Below are 18,949 nucleotides of genomic sequence, written 5' to 3' on the forward strand. Positions count from 1 at the left end.
ACAATCTCTTTTTATTGCATTGAAGATAAAAATCCTAGTAACAGATCATTCCATCTTCAATACACTGCAATTTAACATATGTCGGGTAAGCTTCATATATCTATACTGTACTGTGCACTGAATTTGAAAATCCAAATTGATTCATTTAAAAAAAAATAAAGCAATGGAAAGGGATTCATCTTCAGCAGGATTATTGAGGATTTACTCACTCATGATCATGATGTTAGCATTGGCCAGCAGCGTTCCGTGTCTGTTGGAGACTTCACACTGATAAACTGCGCTGTCACTGGGGCTGGCATTGTGGATCATGATGGTGTCATCATACACTTTTCTGTTGGCTGTTGGAACCTCTGAAACAGATGAATAAATAAGCAGTGGCTTACAGCAATCCTATTTTTATATATTTATTTATTTTTCTCAGAAACTATATGTAAATTGTTCTTTTAGAAAACTGAATTGTTCAGATTTTTATTGGACGTGAAATGCACTTAAAAATAAAACATATTATGTAATGTGCTTATTTCATATATATATATATGTGTGTGTGTGTGTATATATGTCTGTATGTGAAATCAACAGAAAGGGGGTAACAGTCACTCCACAAAATCAAATTTGACTATTTTCGAATAACGACACTTCCTGCGGTGCTTCTTTCTTCTCACGCTACAGAAATTTGATAATGCTAACAATTTGGTTTTGTCACGTCCCGAGACGTAAGGGAGTAGAGTAAAGGAAGCAAGCGCAGGTAAAGACATTTTTATTTAAAGGAGACAGGCAGATAAATCCAAATTGTGAAACAGATGCGTAGTCAAAAACAGGCAGTGGGTCAGTCGGGCGATCGGCAAACAGGCATAAACGGGGCAAAGCAGGAATCAAAGTCGCGGTCACAGAAAACAGGGTCAAAACACAAAACAGGAAACGTAAAGCTAAGACAGGGAACTGGGAGTGGAAATATCAGCCTGGTCTAAATTTACTAATCTATTGTGGTAAACTAACTAAATCTATCAAGGTACGTAACATGAACTAAGACAATGAACTATACTATATCTATATCTAATATGTTTAATACTAAAAACATTCCATAGACATGGCATGAATGAGGGAACACTATGTATACCACTCCTCACATATCTAAACATACAACAGTAGTGTTCAGGGTTCAGCAATGCAGGGAGAAATGGAGTCATACCACTAATAGGGCGCCCGTTCACCATCCATGCCACAGAGGGTGCTGGGTTGGCATATGCAGCACATCTAATGATGACATCAGATCCAATGACATTCAACTGGCCCTTGGGTTCAATATTCCACCTAGGAGCCTCTGTTACAAAAGAGTGACATAAAGGTACCCACAATGTATTGACAAGCCTGGCATTTCCAAAGTAATAGTTTGGTGAGTCTAAGCTACATTTTTAATCTTTTCACTTTCTGCTATTTTTTGGGCAGACATGAAACTGTGTGCACTGACATGATTGGAGTGGAGCAAAATATGTCATTTGATCTAAAACTGTTAAGTGTAACTGTTAACTCCATTTCCAGAGACAGTTATTATTTTTGTGAATGTACACCATTTATTGCTACATAAAAAGAACAGATGGTACAAGTTTTAGAACATTTTAAGAAAAACATCTTGTAAGTAATAGATAAATAAAATATCTGATAACATGAATTAAATACCAGACTTGCAAAATGTTTTGGCATCATAGACTTGATCATAGAGGTGATGAAAGCAGGTGATTTGATTGAATATATCCAATTACATGTTTTGATAATATATTAAATATACCCCAACTCCTTTTTATAACTGCATTGTCAGGTTACCACCACCAATGGATGCAAAAATACCAAGAATATATCTCCCCCACCATACACACACGGCAATACTGTGATCTTGTGCTTTATGTTGGAGTTCATGTTATATCATGAGAATTATGTCACTATTCTCATTTAGCTAATAATGAAAACACAATACCTTAACAAAACCCACATTGTTTTTAAAACCTCAAAAAAAAAGAAAAAAAAAAAAGAAACAAAGAATATCTCACCCTCCACTGCTACATGGAAGTAATGAACAGCTACTCCATGGGAGTTATGGGCCTTGCACATGTATTTCCCTTCATCATCTTCTATCACTTCCTCTATGGTGAGGTGCTTCCCGAAATTCTTCTGTAGAGCTCGGTCAGGAAGTTTATCTCCTATCTTGGTCCATTCGACCATTGGAGTTGGGCTGGAGGAAGGCCACAAGAAAAATATTCATAAGTAAACCAAATAACAAATAGTGTTGTTATTTAAGTGACTTTTAGAGAAAGTAATTTTATGGGACTGGATTGAACTGGTACTCGAAGGTAAACACATTATCTGAGAATAATATTTAATGTCATATTAATGTTCTAACATATTTATTGATAGTCAAAGTGCTCTTGGTTAACATTACACTAATGTCTATAAATGACAGACAGTGTAGGAAATCTCATATTGGTAAATATGATGAATTCAGTTAAATGAGAGAATGTTACTTACAAGCCTTCAGCAATGCATTCTAATATCAGTTCCTCCCCTTTCACAATATGAGTATATGTTTGACCACCAGAGGGCGACAGAAGACTGGGCTTCCTCTCCAGAATGGCGTTGGCTAGGATGAAGGACCATATGATCCATATGTGAGGCCATATGATACATATGAATACATGAAGAGCCATTTTAATGCACGTGTGCATGATGGTGTAATTAATTAATCTAATAATTAATTTTTATACACATGCCACTGAAGCCATAAAAAAATCTGGTTACATCCAACCAGATGCCACAGAGCACACCACAGGTGCTCATCCTGAAGTACTATGTCTAGGTTTAAATTTAAGCATTAAAATAGGTTTGATAACTTCGCTTCATGGTGCTAAGTATGCGTGCTATTCTAGAGAAGCAGGCGTAGTGAACAATGCTCACCTGTTCCCCTTCGACTACCAGATTGACTCATTGACTTGACTGAAATGGAGAAATGGAAAACAGATGGAAAATACATGGAGGTACAAATAATAAATCCAAATAATGAATGCAATACAACATAAATGAGATCGACATCTGGCAATGGTGATTAAAGGGACAATCAAGGATTTGCAATGCCATTTTGTCATAAAAAAAAAGGAAAAAAAAGTTGTTTATGCATTTTATGCATTATCCCAAAGATTGAATGTTTTTTTGCCCTCAGTGAGTTTTTCTCTTTTTCCTGTATTGCAATATCAAATTTAAGCATATTAGAATGGGATTTTTTTCTGCTCATTTTGAAGTCATATAATACAAAAGTTGAGCCATTTGGTCTAAAGTCAAAGCATAATGTTTGGCACAAACCAAATATAGCTCAGCACCCATTTTGCACCAATTCTGTGATCAAGTATATTGGTGGCAGCATCATGCATTAGGTTTACTTTTCTGCAGGAGGAACTGGAAAGCTTGTTGCCATCATACAGTAAGTAATATGGATGGAGTCATATAAAAGCAAACTGCTGAGAAGAACCTGTTCCAGTCTGTGAGTCATTTGCATTTAGGGCAAATATATACACTACATGGCCAAAAGATTGTAGAAACCTGACCATCACAATCATATGTGCTTTTTGAAAATCCCATTTCAGATATAGTCCACCTTTGCTGCTATAATAACCTCCACTCTTTTGAAAAGACTTTTTTTCACTCAATTTTGGAGCATTTGGTGGGGATTTGTGATCATTGATCCACAAGAGCATTAGTGCGATCAGACACTGATGATTGGTCAGGAGGCCTGGAGTGCAGTTGGGGTTCCAGTTCATCCCAAAGGTGTTTGTGGCAACAGTTTGGGGAATGTCTACATATGGGTGTCCACAAATTTTTGGTCATACAATGACTGTTCCACCAGGACATTAAGCCAAAACACAGAGGAAAAACTACAAAACAATGGCTTGAAAAAAAGTTTGTGTTTTGGAATGGCCAAGTCAAAGCCCAAAACCAACTGAAAATCTGTGGTATGACATGTAAATTGCTGTCCACCAACATGTTCCATTTAATTTGGGGGAGTTGGAGAAAATTTGCATTGAGGAATGGGAAAAAATGTCAAAATCAAAATGTGCAAAGCTCATAGAGACACATCTGAGCCAACTCACATGTGTAATTGCTGGAAAAGTATAATTCACGCTGAGGAGGAAAATACTTATCAGTTGAGCAGTTTTTAGATTTTTACTAAATTGTTCTCAAATAATTCTGAGGTCATCTTAATCTTTAATTATGTTTTTTATGTTTTTTTTTTGTTGTTGTTGTTTTTTGTTGTTGTTGTTTTGTAGGGAGTCACTTCAAAGTGAAAATCCCTTTCTGATATGCTTAAATTTGATGTTTGAAAAGAGAAATAATCGTTAGCAGGTGAATACTTTCTGGCGGCAATCTATATAAATGGCTGTACATTTCTGTGAGGAAACCCAGCAGAAGTTTCAGGTCCAAGGTTTCCAAATGATGACATGATTACCAAAGCACAATTTATCTTTTAAATAGGTTCCTCTGTGTCCTGGTCCAATGTTTCTTGTAACAGTTTAGAAAATGTCATCAAGTGGCTTCTTTTACAATATGCTGCTCTTAAATCCCAGACCATGACTTAAATGTAGGCCAGTGCAAAAACTTTATGAACTTTATGAACAATGTTGATGTTTAAAAGGCTTTCCTTCAAAGAATGGACATGTTCTAGATGTCTAAAACACAAATGACCATGAAACAAACCTGTTTGATCACTGCACTGCACTGCACCATCACTGCACCCTAGACCTCAGATGAAACCAATTGCTGATGCTATGTCATTAATCAAACGTCATACTCTTGCTGACACATAGACTGTGAAGTCTTATGTTCTGTTCAGGTCAAAATGACAGATTTAATGTTTAAAGGTGGAACAAGATAAAACCCCTTTAAAGTCTCAGCTGAATATTGCATTTTCTTATATTAAAGAATTTCAGCAACTACTATGACTTATCCAGAAGCTACAGTAAAGATAACATGAAAAGCTAGCTACAAAGATCATTCCTTCATCTTCTGTAACCACAATCCTGGTCAGAGTTGAGTGGGATCTGGAGCCTATGCCGGGAGCTCAGGGCATAAGGCAGGAATAAACACTGGCTGGTCTGTTAGTCCAACTCAGGACACCATGTACACACATTCACACTTATGGGTAATTTAGCATAGCCAATCCACCTACTGACAGGTTTTTGGGAAGTAAGAGAAAAGCAGAGAACCCGGAGGAAGCCCAAGTGGACGTAGTGAGGACATCTGAAACTGTAGGATATTCTGCACCTTACTAGTCCCTCACCGTTTGACTCACAGACACAGGTAACTACTGTAACCATGTCATACACCAAAACGGCTCACTAAGGAGAACTGCATTATGAGGGATGACAATATCCTCAACTCTGTGTGCACAAATGCATTATGGGTATTTTAGTGACGTCACATGCACATTAACCCCCAAAATATGAGGAATCACAAAACTACCTCAGTAAAGACGTGTGACATATCAACACTCAGCTCAATGAGAAGAATTTCATTATGGGTATTCTAGTGACTTTATGTAACAATTGAGTAATCCAAGCTCAGGCTCAAACCGGGGGCCCTGGAGCTGTAGGCTAACTGCTCCACCACCATGCCACCCTAGCTACAAGGATTGTACATGAACATAAATAGAAACTTACTGATAGATCAAGAAACCAGATCCAGAAAGATGTTAATAATTTTATGGACAGTGGTGGCTCAGTGATTATGGCTCTGGGATGCTGATCAGAAAGTTCAAGCCCCACTACCACTGTGGGACAGCAAGGCCCTTTACCATTTCTGCTCCAGGGGTGCATGCTATAGCTGACCCTGTTAGCGCCCGAATAAGCTAGGATATGCAAAATAGAATTTCACCTTTTTTATATTGCACTATTTAATTTTTTTCACTTGTGATTTAAGGAAATTGCACACGCCAACTTTCTGTGCTTTGTGGACTACAGCATATTTAAAATCAGAATCTACTATGTGCAGCCTGTATCTGAAAGCATTAGTTTTCTTGATAAAAATGAAGAACATTTCTTCATTTATTGTTACTGAAAGCACTTAAGGAATTAATATGTTAAAAACAAATAGTCTTTGTAAACAAGGCAGCGAATAAGCGATTTTCTACTGTATCATTCCCTCCATCTCTTATGTGCAATCTTGCCCACACACATACACACACCTGCATTATAATCTTAAAGCATGTCAAGATTTTATAATGTTTGTATTACAAAAGTAATGACGTGAGTCAATGTAGAATACACCAGTGAACAGATTGTTTAAGGGTTATACATACAGTTGCTGACAATAACGGACATGGCGGTTTTCTGGACGATGGTGCGTATTCTTGGGAAGGATGCATAGCAGCAATAATCTCTCCGGCTGTCTGTCTGAATGGCGTTGGAGAAGTAGAGGTTCCCATTCAGCCCTACTGTCACTCTCTCATCCTGCTCTATTTGCTTCATGCCTACATGAGTAAGACAGAATGAGAGGGCACAGAAAATAGGTTCAGTGCTGTCTTGTGGCTGCAAAAGCATAAGAAGTACAGCTATATACAGTGCCCTTCACTAATATTGGCACCCTTGGTAAATATAAGCAAAGAAGGTTATGAAAATTTGTCTTTTTTGTTTAACCTTTTGATCTTTTGTTAAAAAATAAAATAAAATCACAAAAATACTCTGGTCTCATGCATAACAAACAATTGCAAACAAAGCACAGGTTTATCCAAAAATGAAATCTTTGTTAAATATAGGTGTGCAACAATTATTGGCACCCTTTTAGTCAATACTTTGTGCTACCTCCCTTTGCCAAGATAACAGCTCTGAGTCTTCTCCTATAACGTCTGATGAGGTTGGAGAATACATGGCAAGGCATCTGAGACCATTCCTCCATACAGAGTCTCTCCAGATCCATCAAATTTCAAGGTCCATGCTGGTGGACTCTCCTCTTCAGTTCACCCCACAGGTTTTCAATGGGGTTCAGGTCAGGGGACTGGAATGGCCATGACAGGACCTTGATTTTGTGGTCAGTAAACCATTTTTGTGTTGATTTTTATGCATGTTTTGGATCATTGTCCGGCTGGAAGATCCAACCACGGTCCGTTTTAAGTTTTCTGGCAGAGGCAGTCAGTTTTTCATTTAATATCTGTTGATATTTGATAGAGTCCGTGATGCTCTGTTCATGTTTTCTGGCAGAAAAACAGCCCCAAAACATTAAATAGCCACCACCATATTTAACCGTGGGCATGAGGTACTTTTCCATATGGCTACCTCTCTGTGTGCATTGTGTTTATTACCAAAAAGCTCTATTTTGGTTTCATCTGACCATAGAACCCAATCCCATTTGAAGTTCCAGTAGTGTCTGCCAAACTGAAGGCACTTGAGTTTGTTTTTGGATGAGAGTAGAGGCTTTTTTCTTGAAACCCTTCCAAACAACTTGTGGTGATGTAGGTGACTTCGGGTTGTAGAATTCTTGTAGAAAACTTGGAGATTTTTGGCCACTCAAACCGTCCTCTTCACAGTGTGTTGAGACAATAGACATACGTCCAATTCCAGATTTATTCATAACATTTCTAGTTGACTGGAACTTCTTAATTATTGCCCTGAAAAATGGCCATTTTCAATGATTGTAATATTTTCTTATAGCCCCTTCCCATTTTGTGAAGCTCAACAACCTTTTGCTGGACACATCACAGTTAAATTCCTTGGTCTTACCCATTGTTATGAATGACTAAGGGAATTTGGTCTATGTGTTGCATTACTTCCTGTGAAACAGGAAGTCATGGTTGAACAATTTCCTGTTCCTAGTCTGCCAGGTGTACTCAAAACATTTAAATATCAATGGGAATATACTTCAAATATATTTTTCTCATATGAATTCACAGGGGTGTCAATAATTGTTGCACACGTATATTTAACAAAAATGTGTTTTTTTTATTTTTTATAAACCTGTGTTGTGTTTGCAAATGTTTGATATCCATGACAACAGAGTATTTTTGTGATTTGTTTAAAACAAAATATAAAAAGGTTTCTTTGTTTATATTTACCAAGGGTGCCAATATTAGTTCAGGGCACTGTACACATATTTGCTAAGCCGTTTTATTTTTTATTTTACATTAAATGGTTGAGAGCAACATTAAACATTAAATGATCATTAAAATAATGCTTCTGTGCAAGTGCTTTTTACCGACTCAAAATAAGTGTCATACTGTGATGCTGAAGCAGGGCACTCATAAATTTTATTTAAAAATGTTTAATAATAACTCAAATTGTGTGGTAACAAAAATAATTCTGTATGAAAAAATGTGTGCCTGAAAAGTAAGAAAATATGAAACCAACTTTTTTTATAGAAGCTTGATGTGACCCAATATATGTACATGCATGTCATGCTTGGTTACTCACTTATGGTCATCCAGTAGATTTCCAGTGGAGGAATTCCTTTAGGCGGATTGCATTCCAGAATAAATGGCTGTCCCTCTTCTACCTCGATTGGATCAATTTTCTCTTTTGGGAACTTCGGAACATCTGGTAAGCACAATAAAAACAAGGCATATGCCAAAATCGGCAGGTGTAGTAATATACCATGGCAGCAGGGGAGCAGTAAGAGGTCTCTCTATAGTTCACCTAAGGATGTGCCAACATAATACACAGAAGATTTATAGCACCCTATATCCTTGGACCCAAAGCACAGTAATAACACACTATTACTACAACACTGCCTCATGTCAAACTTCAGTGAGTGACTAAGAAGTGCTCATGCTTTGTCACTTCTGCCCCCTTTGGCCTGGTTCCATCATCCAGATATTTATATGGTGGGTTTTAGAGCACTGTGAGGGATGTATCTAGGAGTATGATAAAGAGAGCAGTGGGTCTATTTTTCATGCACTCCATCCCCAAGGTTCACATACACACACTTATACAGCAGAGTGAGAGGGCAAAGATCAAGGGCCCTGAAGCAAGCAAATACAGTGGACACCCCCATTGAGAGCAAGAGTGGCCGTTTCAGCGGACTCCGGCCTCTAAATCTAACTGAAAGAACCATAATAGTACATTAATATTTCACTCACTGGGAATGATGAATTCAATTTCTTCTGACATGGCAGTTCCGAGTTTGTTGAAGGCATAACAGCGATAGAGGCCTTGGTATTCAGTGAGGTTCCCATTGTTTGGGATGATAAATGTTCCAGAGTCTTCTTTAGTGATCAACATGGGGTCCTGATAGGGATCAAAATCTTGCCCATTCTTTGTCCATTTGAATCTAGGGGAATACAATCTTGGATAAACAATCCAAATCCTAAAATTCTTTTAATTAATCAGCGTTCAGATAATTATGTAATTATTTATGTTAACTTTGCTTTTTTTTGGAATAATGCAGTGCATAGCGTCGAGAGAAAGAGAGAAGACCTGCAGATTGAGGGTAATTCAGATTTTACTATGTAATGCCCATACAATGTTTATATAATTTATATGTTAGCAATTGTGGAAGCAATATCATTTATTCATTCATCTTCGGAAACCTTGTATGTAAAGTGAAAAATGTTAAAATATAACTTTTTCTTAATAACATTCATATATTCTGTGCAGTTATTCCTAGTCAATCAATCTGTTTGACTATTTATTTGTTTGTTTGTTTTTAAGACTGCATGGCTGGACAACATGTAGATTTTCTGTTATTAACAAGTGCATCTATGCTGAATGTCGAACCGATATCCAAAAGTATTTTCTGTTATTCAGTTACCTCTAACTTACCGTGTGTATGTTTGTTATTTCATAAGGAAATAACAAACATGTTTTTTATTAGATGTTAGCTCTCCTGTAAATGCTATTGTGATAAAAAAAAATAAATAACTGCTGATGGGAGAGTAATACAGACCCTGTACATCAAACATATCTAACTTAAAGATCTTGTGATCTCATTTCCTACATGTCCTCTAAAAACTGCCTCCCTGTCTACCTGACTAGATGCTTTAAGTGTTGTCATGGAAACTGCACAAGAAGGAAGAGTCATAAATTAAGCCCCCCCACCCCCCCCCCCACCCCACCCCCACCCCCGTGTTAAACAAACAAACAAAGAAACAAATATTTCTGTTCAATATTGCATTATTTATCTTTGCTTTCCATTGTATTATTATTAGGGATGCACCGAAATGAAAATTCTTGGCCGAAGCCGAAACCAAATATAAAGAAAAACTTGGCCGAAAGCCGAAGGCCAAATAACGAACACATTTTGTCGTGTTTTTCCATTTATTTTGCCATTTTTTTCACCACTGCATAAATTAAATAGCCAAAATGTGCTTTTTACTATTTTGTCTTGCTTTTCAAAGAAAAAATCAATTACAAAAACTACAATTTATAAATATTTATTTAACACTGAACATTTTTTTTTTTTATTTCAGCAGGCATAGGCTACCAACAAGGCATAATATAACTTTAAATAAATAAATTAGTAAAATAAAAATATTTTGATGTGGTCATCTTTGACCTTGAATAGCCGATGTTAGGCCTATAACTGACTGCTGAAAGAATGTAACACTCTGTAGCCTACAACTAAAAAGGGCATTAAAAAGTGCGTTGACAAGAGTGAAAAAATGGTTCTATTCAGTTCTATACGGCTGATTATATTGGAGATATATACCCCTCGCGTCCCTGTACATCTCGCGGAGTATTATAGTAGATATAGGATTTGTCTGCCTGCCCTTAAATAAATACGTCGTTACCTGCTTCCGTACTCAACTCCCTTACGTCTTGCGACAGAAACATGCTCCGGAACAGAAACAAAACAAACGCACGTGTCCACAGCTCGTGCATGCTCGTGCCCCCTCATCGAGGTCGAGACATTCACGTGTCTCACTCTGGTTGCTAGGCTATTTGGTCGCGTCATCAAACACGTCATTGTTCGGTCAAATTTATTCGGCCTTTTCACTTATTCGGCCGAACACCGAAAATGCTTTTTTTGCTATTTTCAGCCGAATAATTTCGGTTGCCGGACATTCGGTGCATCCCTAATTATTATGTATATGTTTATTGTTACATTACATATATTATCTACACATATACATATACTCAGTTTATTAAGAACAGGACTAATGAGCAGGTGTGCATGTGCTCCTAATAAACTGGCCAGTGAGTGTATATAGACATAATGTGTTCTAAACAGATACAAGCAATAAACAGATATGCATTCTAAACAGATACAAATACAAGCTTTAAACAGATACAAACAATTTGTCTATTGTCAGTGGTTTGCTCCAGTAGATTAACCTAAAGACTGCCTTAGAGAGCTACACTATATTTCTAAAAAAAAACCAAAAAACTGGTGCAAATTTTCAAAAGGATTATGCATTTACTTATAGAGATGCTGCTCCTTATAGCCCACATGCGCCACATGCTGGGCACACAATTTTTTAAAAATTCATTTTAAAGATATTAACTTGTCTCACTGTTGTGTGAGTTTTTTTTTCCCCCATTGTTCTTAAACGAATGTCCGCTACTGTTTTTAAAAGAAAATCTTTCTAATCTTTTTAAGATCTTTTTAAAGACCTTAAAGGACTTTAGACTCACATTAGCACTGCATCCCAGCATTGTGGAATATTCTAATTGTGTGTCTGATTATTAACTGAAGTTTCTGGAATGTGGCACCCAAAAAAACAAAAAAATAAATCTGAAAATATGTCATTAAGTGACTACTGTATTATAAATGTCCAGGTTACGCATGTAACCCTGTTCCCTAAGAAGAGAACGAGATGTTGTGTGAGCTTCATGCTGTGGGAAGCACCCTCGCATATGACCGGTATTTGAAGTCTGTGTGAAATCATGCTGTGGTCAGGTGATGTGGCAATTTCGCGTTGTGTGACTATAAAACGGCACCTGTGAACCATGTCATCAGCCTCTATTATCTGAAGCGAAGAAGCAATTCACAGGCATGCTCCACTATGTCTCAGGGAACACGGTTACATGCATAACCCAGATGTTCCCTTTTAAAGCGAACTCAACATTGCGTGAGCTTTACGCTGTGGGAACGAGAATACCCTCTCTGTCATACTGAGTGTATGTCCTGTTCAAAAAAATCCGAGTCCAAGGGTCACTGCAAGACACTCGAGCCCGGGGTCGAATGCATGTCCAAACTGTAACATCGAATTAATGTGTGCGGCGTAGACCACCCCACACACACATCCTGTAAGGGTACCCCTTTGAATAAAGCCTTCGAGGAAGCGACCATCCTAGTGGAATGAGCCCTTATGCCCAGAGGCGTAGCGAGACCGCGCATCTCATAAGCAATAGTGATTGCTTCCACTATCCAATTAGAGATGCACTGCTTTGACAGAGCATCACTTCTACTGTTGCTGCCGAAGCAGACCAGCAACTGCTTAGACTTATGCCACTGGCCGGAGCAATGGAAGTAAGTACAAAGAGCCCTTATTGGACACATTAGGTACAATTTCTCTTGTTCCTGTGTGAGGAACAGAGGAGGGCAGAAAGCCTGCAACACTACCAGCTGGGCAGCAGATGTAGGCACTTTAGTGATATAATCTGGCCTAGGATATAGGAAGATTTTGGCTAATCCAGGGGCAAGGTCAAGGCAGGAAGGGGCAACAGAGAGAGCATATAGATCTCCTACTCGTTTCAGAGATGCCAGGGCCAGCAGAAGAGCTACCTTTAGAGTAAAAAGCTTCTCTGAGTCTGACTCTAAGGGCTCAAATGGTATGCCGAATAGACCTTCCAGGACTACAGACAGGTCCCAGGAAGCTATGAGTGAAGGTCTGCAGATGGGCCTCAGCCACCTGACACCACACATAAACCTCGATGTTAGAGGATGTTGCCCCACAGAGGTTCCATCAATAGGGGTTTGGCTGGCCAAAATGGCTGCCACATAGATCCTGACTGTAGAAGGAGCCAACCCTGCTGAGAAACGTCCCTGTAAGAACTCCAGGACAGTAGCTATTGTACAGTTTACTGTGTCTAACTAACAGTCCTCACACCACGAGACAAGAAGTCGCCACTTGAGTGCATACAATTTTCTCGTGGATGGTACTCTAGCGTTCAACATGGGCTCTACAACCTCAGTTGAGAGACCAGAGCTGGTGCCCCTCAGGTCTAGACCCACAGTTTCCATAGTTCTGGCTGAGGGTGATAAATCAACCCTCTGGCTTGAGACAGTAGATTGGGAATGCACATTGCCCTCACTGTCAAAAACTTTCCCTCTGCCCAGAAAAGAATTAGTTGTGTCTGCCTGAACAGGGGGTGTGAATGTAACCCTCCCTGGTGGTTGATATATCAGACCACGTCTGTGTTGTCTGTCACAATTAACACATGGTGCCCTTTCAATTGAGGAATAATTTTAGTGCTAGAAATACAGCCCACATTTCTAGGTGATTTATATACTACTCCAGATGAGTGCTGCTCCAGAGACAGTGAGCTGGATAGCCATCTAGTACCACACCCCAGCCCATGAGGGAGGTGTTTGTCATTACCGCCTTGTGATAAGCAGATGCCCGAGAGTGTGACCTGAGGCTAGAAACCGGGGACACCTCCAAATTTTTGTGTCATACTGATTATCCTCGGATGAAACCCACAACTTTTCAGCCACCACTGAAACGGTCTCATGTGCAATAGACCCAATGGTATGACATTGGCTGCTACTGCCATAAGCCCCAACAGTCTCTTGTAGAGACTATAGGGGATGCCCAGACCCAGCTTTATCTTTCTCAATGTTGATAAGATTGACCATATGCATGTTGAGGATAGAAATACCCTCATCGTAGAAGAATCCCATATAACCCCTAGAAAAGTTGTCTTCTGCACTGCAGAAAGCATATGGTAACACTTTTTATGAAGCCCCTGCTTATAATGAATTATAACCCCAGTTATAATTATTTATAAGCAATTATTACTGCTCTATAAACACATTTATAAGAACACATAAAAACCTATACTTTAGTATAATAACAGTTATAGCTATATTTATATTATTGTTATAATTACTTATAAGTGATACACTTGATTTTTCAGTGCCCATGCTCATAATGCATTATACACCAATTTAGAAGTATTAATTAGTCAGTTTTATGGTTCCATTAATGTATTCATAAAAATGCTGCCTGCATTTTTATCATGTTATTATATTATAGTTATAATGACTTATTGGTAATGCAGATTTATTTCTAGGTCCAATTATTTTAGATTGTTGTTGATAATTGTGTTGCAGCGCCTTATAAATACTTATTGTGAGTTATAATACAATTGCTAACCTTTATAAATGCATCATTGATGGCTTTGATGACCAGCTCTGAACTGGACACTGTAACCCTTTTCTATGGTGGACAGAACCCATGGAGACACATGTGACAGTAGTTTCTTTTAGTGATGTTAACTCTTCCACATTCTTTGGAGGGGAAGCATCAGATTTTCATTGTGCTGTGACAGCTTGCTGACCAGAGAAATTGAAAACTTGGTATGACATTGGCTAGGGGAGGCCCTACAGTAATGCTGGGGGCTAACTGTCCTAACAACCTCATGTCCCCTGATACGTCCATCAGGACTGCTCTTTATTTGCCTACTTGGCATTTATGATCATTCTCAGATCAGGCCTACTAGCAGGCTGCAACTGTGGCTGCCTGGTCCCCCTGGCTCTCTGTGAGGGGAGGCAGGCTGCCACACTCACCTTCTGTGCCTCCCTCACACTAGTGCTATCGGAATCGACATGGGGGGAAGGATTTGGCTGAAGGCCGCCGTTTTCTTTTTCACCTTGTGAAACCTGTCGGCGAGGCGTTAACCGCAACACCAAACAGGCCAGAAGATTCAACAGCCAATATGACAGGCCATTTGCTTGGTTGCCCAAAGAGACAAATCTGTGACACGGCGAAGCTCCGCCACTGCCTCTGGCCCAATTCCCTCCCCACTGTCAAGCTCACTCAGCAGGTCTGCTTGGTAGGCCTGTAACACTGCCATTGTATGCAGTGACCCACAAGCGAGACCCGCTGCCGCATAGGCTTTGCCAACCAGCGCCAAGGTGGCCTTACATGGCTTGGATGGTAAAGCCGGTCCCCCTAAATTTTCTGCCATCAATGGAGACAGGTAGCTTGCAAACACTTCCTCCACCGTTCACATAGCCAAATACCCTTTCTGTTCATTCCCCACAATGGCCAAATAATCCGACATTGCGGGTTATAAACACGGCTAGCGTATGGTTTTCTCACAGAAGTGCGATATTTCATCATATACTTCTTGTAAAAAGGGGCGTTTTCTGTGGTGTGAGGGAGATTTATATTCACTGGGGAGATTTCCAGTCTGATGTCCAGCTTGCTACAAGCCACTTCCTCTTTCCTGGGCCAGTCACGATTAAGTTTCTCTACAGCCCTAGTAATGACTTCAAGCAGCTCTATATATGCTTGAGAGCTGCTGACCATTTTTAGTGCAATGGCTCCCCCCTAAGGCTCCTCAGATTCAGAGAGGGTGGGTGGACTTTCCATACCGGAAGGAGGAGTCGTAACGCGAGCTCCAAAATCCAGCAGAGAGTCAGACCCGGAAGACAGGGCAAGAACTGCGCTTGTCTCTGGTTCCTCATACAGACCCATACGGGATCCCCCGGATCTGCGAGGCTTTAAAACCCCATTTTCTTTGGCTGAGATGAGAGTGGGCCACAGGCGGACTGAAAAATGTTCCCCCTCACGGGCCTCTGCGGCATGCTCTACCCCCAGACACGTCACACAAAAAGTGTCCCACCAAATAATGAAATGGGAGCAAGGTGTGACACACTTCCTGAACTCTCTCTGACTCACATTTTTCTTTTTTTTAAAGGGACAGAAAAGTAAAGAGGTTGTTTTTTTTAAATAGAGAGGAAATTAAGAGTCTTTTTTGTGAGCGTTCAAACAAACGACCGACATGCAGTCTTTCGCTGAAGATAGTAAGGCTCATGACATGATTCACAGGTGCCAGTTTATAGTCATGCGATGCATGAAACTGCCACATTACCTGACCACAGCAGGCCTATAAATAGGCGTAATTTCACACAGACTTCAGATAACATTCAGGCGCGAGGGTGCTTCCCACAGTGTGAAGCTCATGCAACATTCAGTTTCCTTTGAAAGGGAACAACGGTTCTTTGATTTGGGAAAGACATTGTGTTGAAAGATAGTTCTTTATTTTCTCAGTCACAATACACAGAACTCTTCAAGTTGAAGTTATGTTCTGCAAAATTGCTATTTGTTTTTACATTTTGTGAATAAAAATGTACTTTTTTTTCAGTAGTTTCTAGGTTGCTCAGTGTTTTCCAGTGTTTCTGGATGTATAATGGCAGGGTTAACATTGAACATATAATAGATAAAATATTGTGCATGAATATATAAATAGTACATATTGTGTAAGTATGAAAATTATAGCTGGAAACATTCAGAACACTGGCAGCAATATAACAGTGTTAACACGTGTTTCAAAAGCATCCAGTATTTGCTTTGTTTTAAAATGTACCACTGGACTGCAGAATGTCAAGTACATGACATCAGACAGCATTATCATACTTTTCTTTTAGTATACACCTCTTTTGGCATTGCTAATGACCTAGTGTGTGAGTGTAAGCATGAGTGCATGTGTGTACTTGTTTGTGTGCTTACTCTGGATCAGGGTTTCCTTTGGCTTCACACGTGACTGCAAAGCTCTCATCAAAGGACAAAGCGATAAGAGTGGCTGGTGACTGCTCTGTTATCGTTGGCGGTTGCTCAACTGGGTAAAGAGAATACAGAAGAGGCTGTTACACTACACAGTAATACATGAGAGGCTTAGGCGTATGGGGCGCCTCACTTGTGTGCTCACATTAATCATGGGCAATGATGCATACGTTCCGGTGAGAACCTACTGTGACAGTGTGACCTTAGGCTTTCATTAACAATGATGTGCAACTCTAATACAAGATGCACAAAATAATAAACATCATAATATGGCATAGAAAAAAAAATCAGCTGAAATCTTAATCAGTGGCTGAACCATGGCTTGAGGTCAAGTAAAAAAATGGTACATTTACTAAGTTTAAACATGTAATATGTTTTCTATGTTCTATTGTAAATAACATATGGTTTAATGAGATTTGCAAATCATTGCATTCTGTTTTTATTTACATTTTACTTATATAACTTATAACTAATTGTATAACTGTTTTGAAGAGAGATTGCTTGTAGCTAATTTAGATAAAATTCACATACATTTCAGCAGCCACATTGTAAGTTTTAAGAAAATGCTCCTAACTGTCACGGTCTCCCCTTTGGGCAGCGCGCTTGGAGAGCCGGAGGGTGCGCTCATGCACGAGCAAGGTGTGCGAGTGCACAGCGAGCGCCTGCTCTCCGAATGTTGACAACTATGACATTGTTTACTGTGGATATGTGCGTTTGTTTGTTTCTGTTCTGTCTACTCCCTGTTCTGTCATTGGTTGTTGTTCGAGGGTGTGTCTTCAGCGTTTTCAGCTGTCAGCACTTTCAGTTGATTATGTTTGCTATATATACCGCGCGCCTCCCAGTACACGGCGCAGAGTATTAGATATAGTTCTATAGATTATTTAGGTTAACGTTAGATTACTTTACTTTGTCCACACTGGTGTTTTCCAAAAAGACTGTATTCTACTTTCAGAATCAGGTATTAATGAATGGAATAGATAAGCCTTAGATTGGAACAAATAGCCTTAGATTATGGCCCTTCAAGTAGTTAGAAAGATGTTGTGGCCCAGGAAGTATTTGAGATTGATACCCAGGGCATGGGTGTCCAAAGTCCAGCCCCAGGGCCAAATGCGGCTCTTAGACAGATGTTAATTAGCCCATGACTTCTGTCTTTGAATATATGAATGATGGCCTACCAATCAACATGTTGAAATTTTTCCTTTTACCTGACTGTGGCAACAGACTGTGATAACACAATTAGCTAAAATGCATGAGCCTTTTATTTTTCTCTGATTACACCTGTAAATTAATTTACTGAATTATATTTAGTCATGGCTACAGACAAAAAGCACAACGTTAACAGTGAGAAGAGGCGATTTCAAAAAAGCTGGAATTTTTTTTTTCACTTTTGTGAATTCTTGAAAGTTCTTAATTAAAGTGTATTTGCAAAAGTATTAAAAATGACTATTTTATGATTCTTAGCTTGTCCAATTATTTTTGGCCCCTGAAATAGGGGAGGGCAATATATAAAAGTTATTCCTACATTGTTCAACTGATTAAATACCTTCAAATTAAAGCTGAAAGGCTGCATATCTAATATTTAAATTTAACAACACAATGGTAGACATATTTATTACTGTATATATAACCATAAACCACGTCAGAACCCTTTTCACCTTTAATGTAAATTTGCAACATATAGATATCAAGTGACAAACACCCAGAAATGTTTTTTGGGGAAAAACAAAAACAACCTATACCCAATACCCAGCTTGAGTAAGAGTGCACACTCTTTTATAATTGGGAATGTGGCAGTGTTCAGAATCAACCAATCACATTCAAACTCATATTAAATATTAATTAGTATACACCTGCCATCAATTACAGTGACTGATTACCGCCAAATAAAGTATAGCTTTTCCTATAGGATTTTCCTGACATCTTCTTGGTAACATCCAACTGGAAAAGCCATGGGCTGCAACTAGCTTATAATACAGATACAGGATCTCCTACAAAAATATCAATCATGAGAAAGTTACAAAAAAAAAATCTACGGTATTGCATGTACCATGGCACAATGCAAAGACAATAATCAACAAGTGGAGAAAATTTGGCATGACCTTGACACTACTAAGAACAGGACATCCCTCTAAAATTGATGAGAGGATCAGGAGTAAACAGGTCAGAGAGGCTGCCAAGATGCCTACAGCAACATTAAAAGAATTGCATACATTTTTGGAAAGTACTGGAGGCTGCCTACACGTGACA

The 18,949-nt window shown here is 39.0% G+C and overlaps 1 protein-coding gene across 7 annotated transcripts in view; it reads right to left on the reverse strand.

Annotated features, from left to right (window-relative positions):
* Positions 1 to 18,949, reverse strand: part of chl1b (cell adhesion molecule L1-like b) — a 115,339-nt gene that overhangs the window by 40,755 nt on the left and 55,635 nt on the right. For all 7 annotated transcript variants that reach the window (XM_017479998.3, XM_053683505.1, XM_053683503.1 and 4 more), the window contains exons 3-11: positions 16,649 to 16,757; positions 9,107 to 9,297; positions 8,442 to 8,564; positions 6,338 to 6,508; positions 2,947 to 2,985; positions 2,521 to 2,632; positions 2,046 to 2,227; positions 1,190 to 1,321; positions 210 to 350 (exon numbers count right to left, since the gene is read on the reverse strand). In XM_017479998.3, coding sequence (XP_017335487.1) covers positions 210 to 350; positions 1,190 to 1,321; positions 2,046 to 2,227; positions 2,521 to 2,632; positions 2,947 to 2,985; positions 6,338 to 6,508; positions 8,442 to 8,564; positions 9,107 to 9,297; positions 16,649 to 16,757 — 1,200 coding nt within the window. The remainder of the gene's footprint in view (positions 1 to 209; positions 351 to 1,189; positions 1,322 to 2,045; positions 2,228 to 2,520; positions 2,633 to 2,946; positions 2,986 to 6,337; positions 6,509 to 8,441; positions 8,565 to 9,106; positions 9,298 to 16,648; positions 16,758 to 18,949) is intronic.

The sequence above is a fragment of the Ictalurus punctatus genome, chromosome 11 (genome assembly GCF_001660625.3).
Source record: "Ictalurus punctatus breed USDA103 chromosome 11, Coco_2.0, whole genome shotgun sequence".
NCBI lineage: Eukaryota > Metazoa > Chordata > Actinopteri > Siluriformes > Ictaluridae > Ictalurus > Ictalurus punctatus.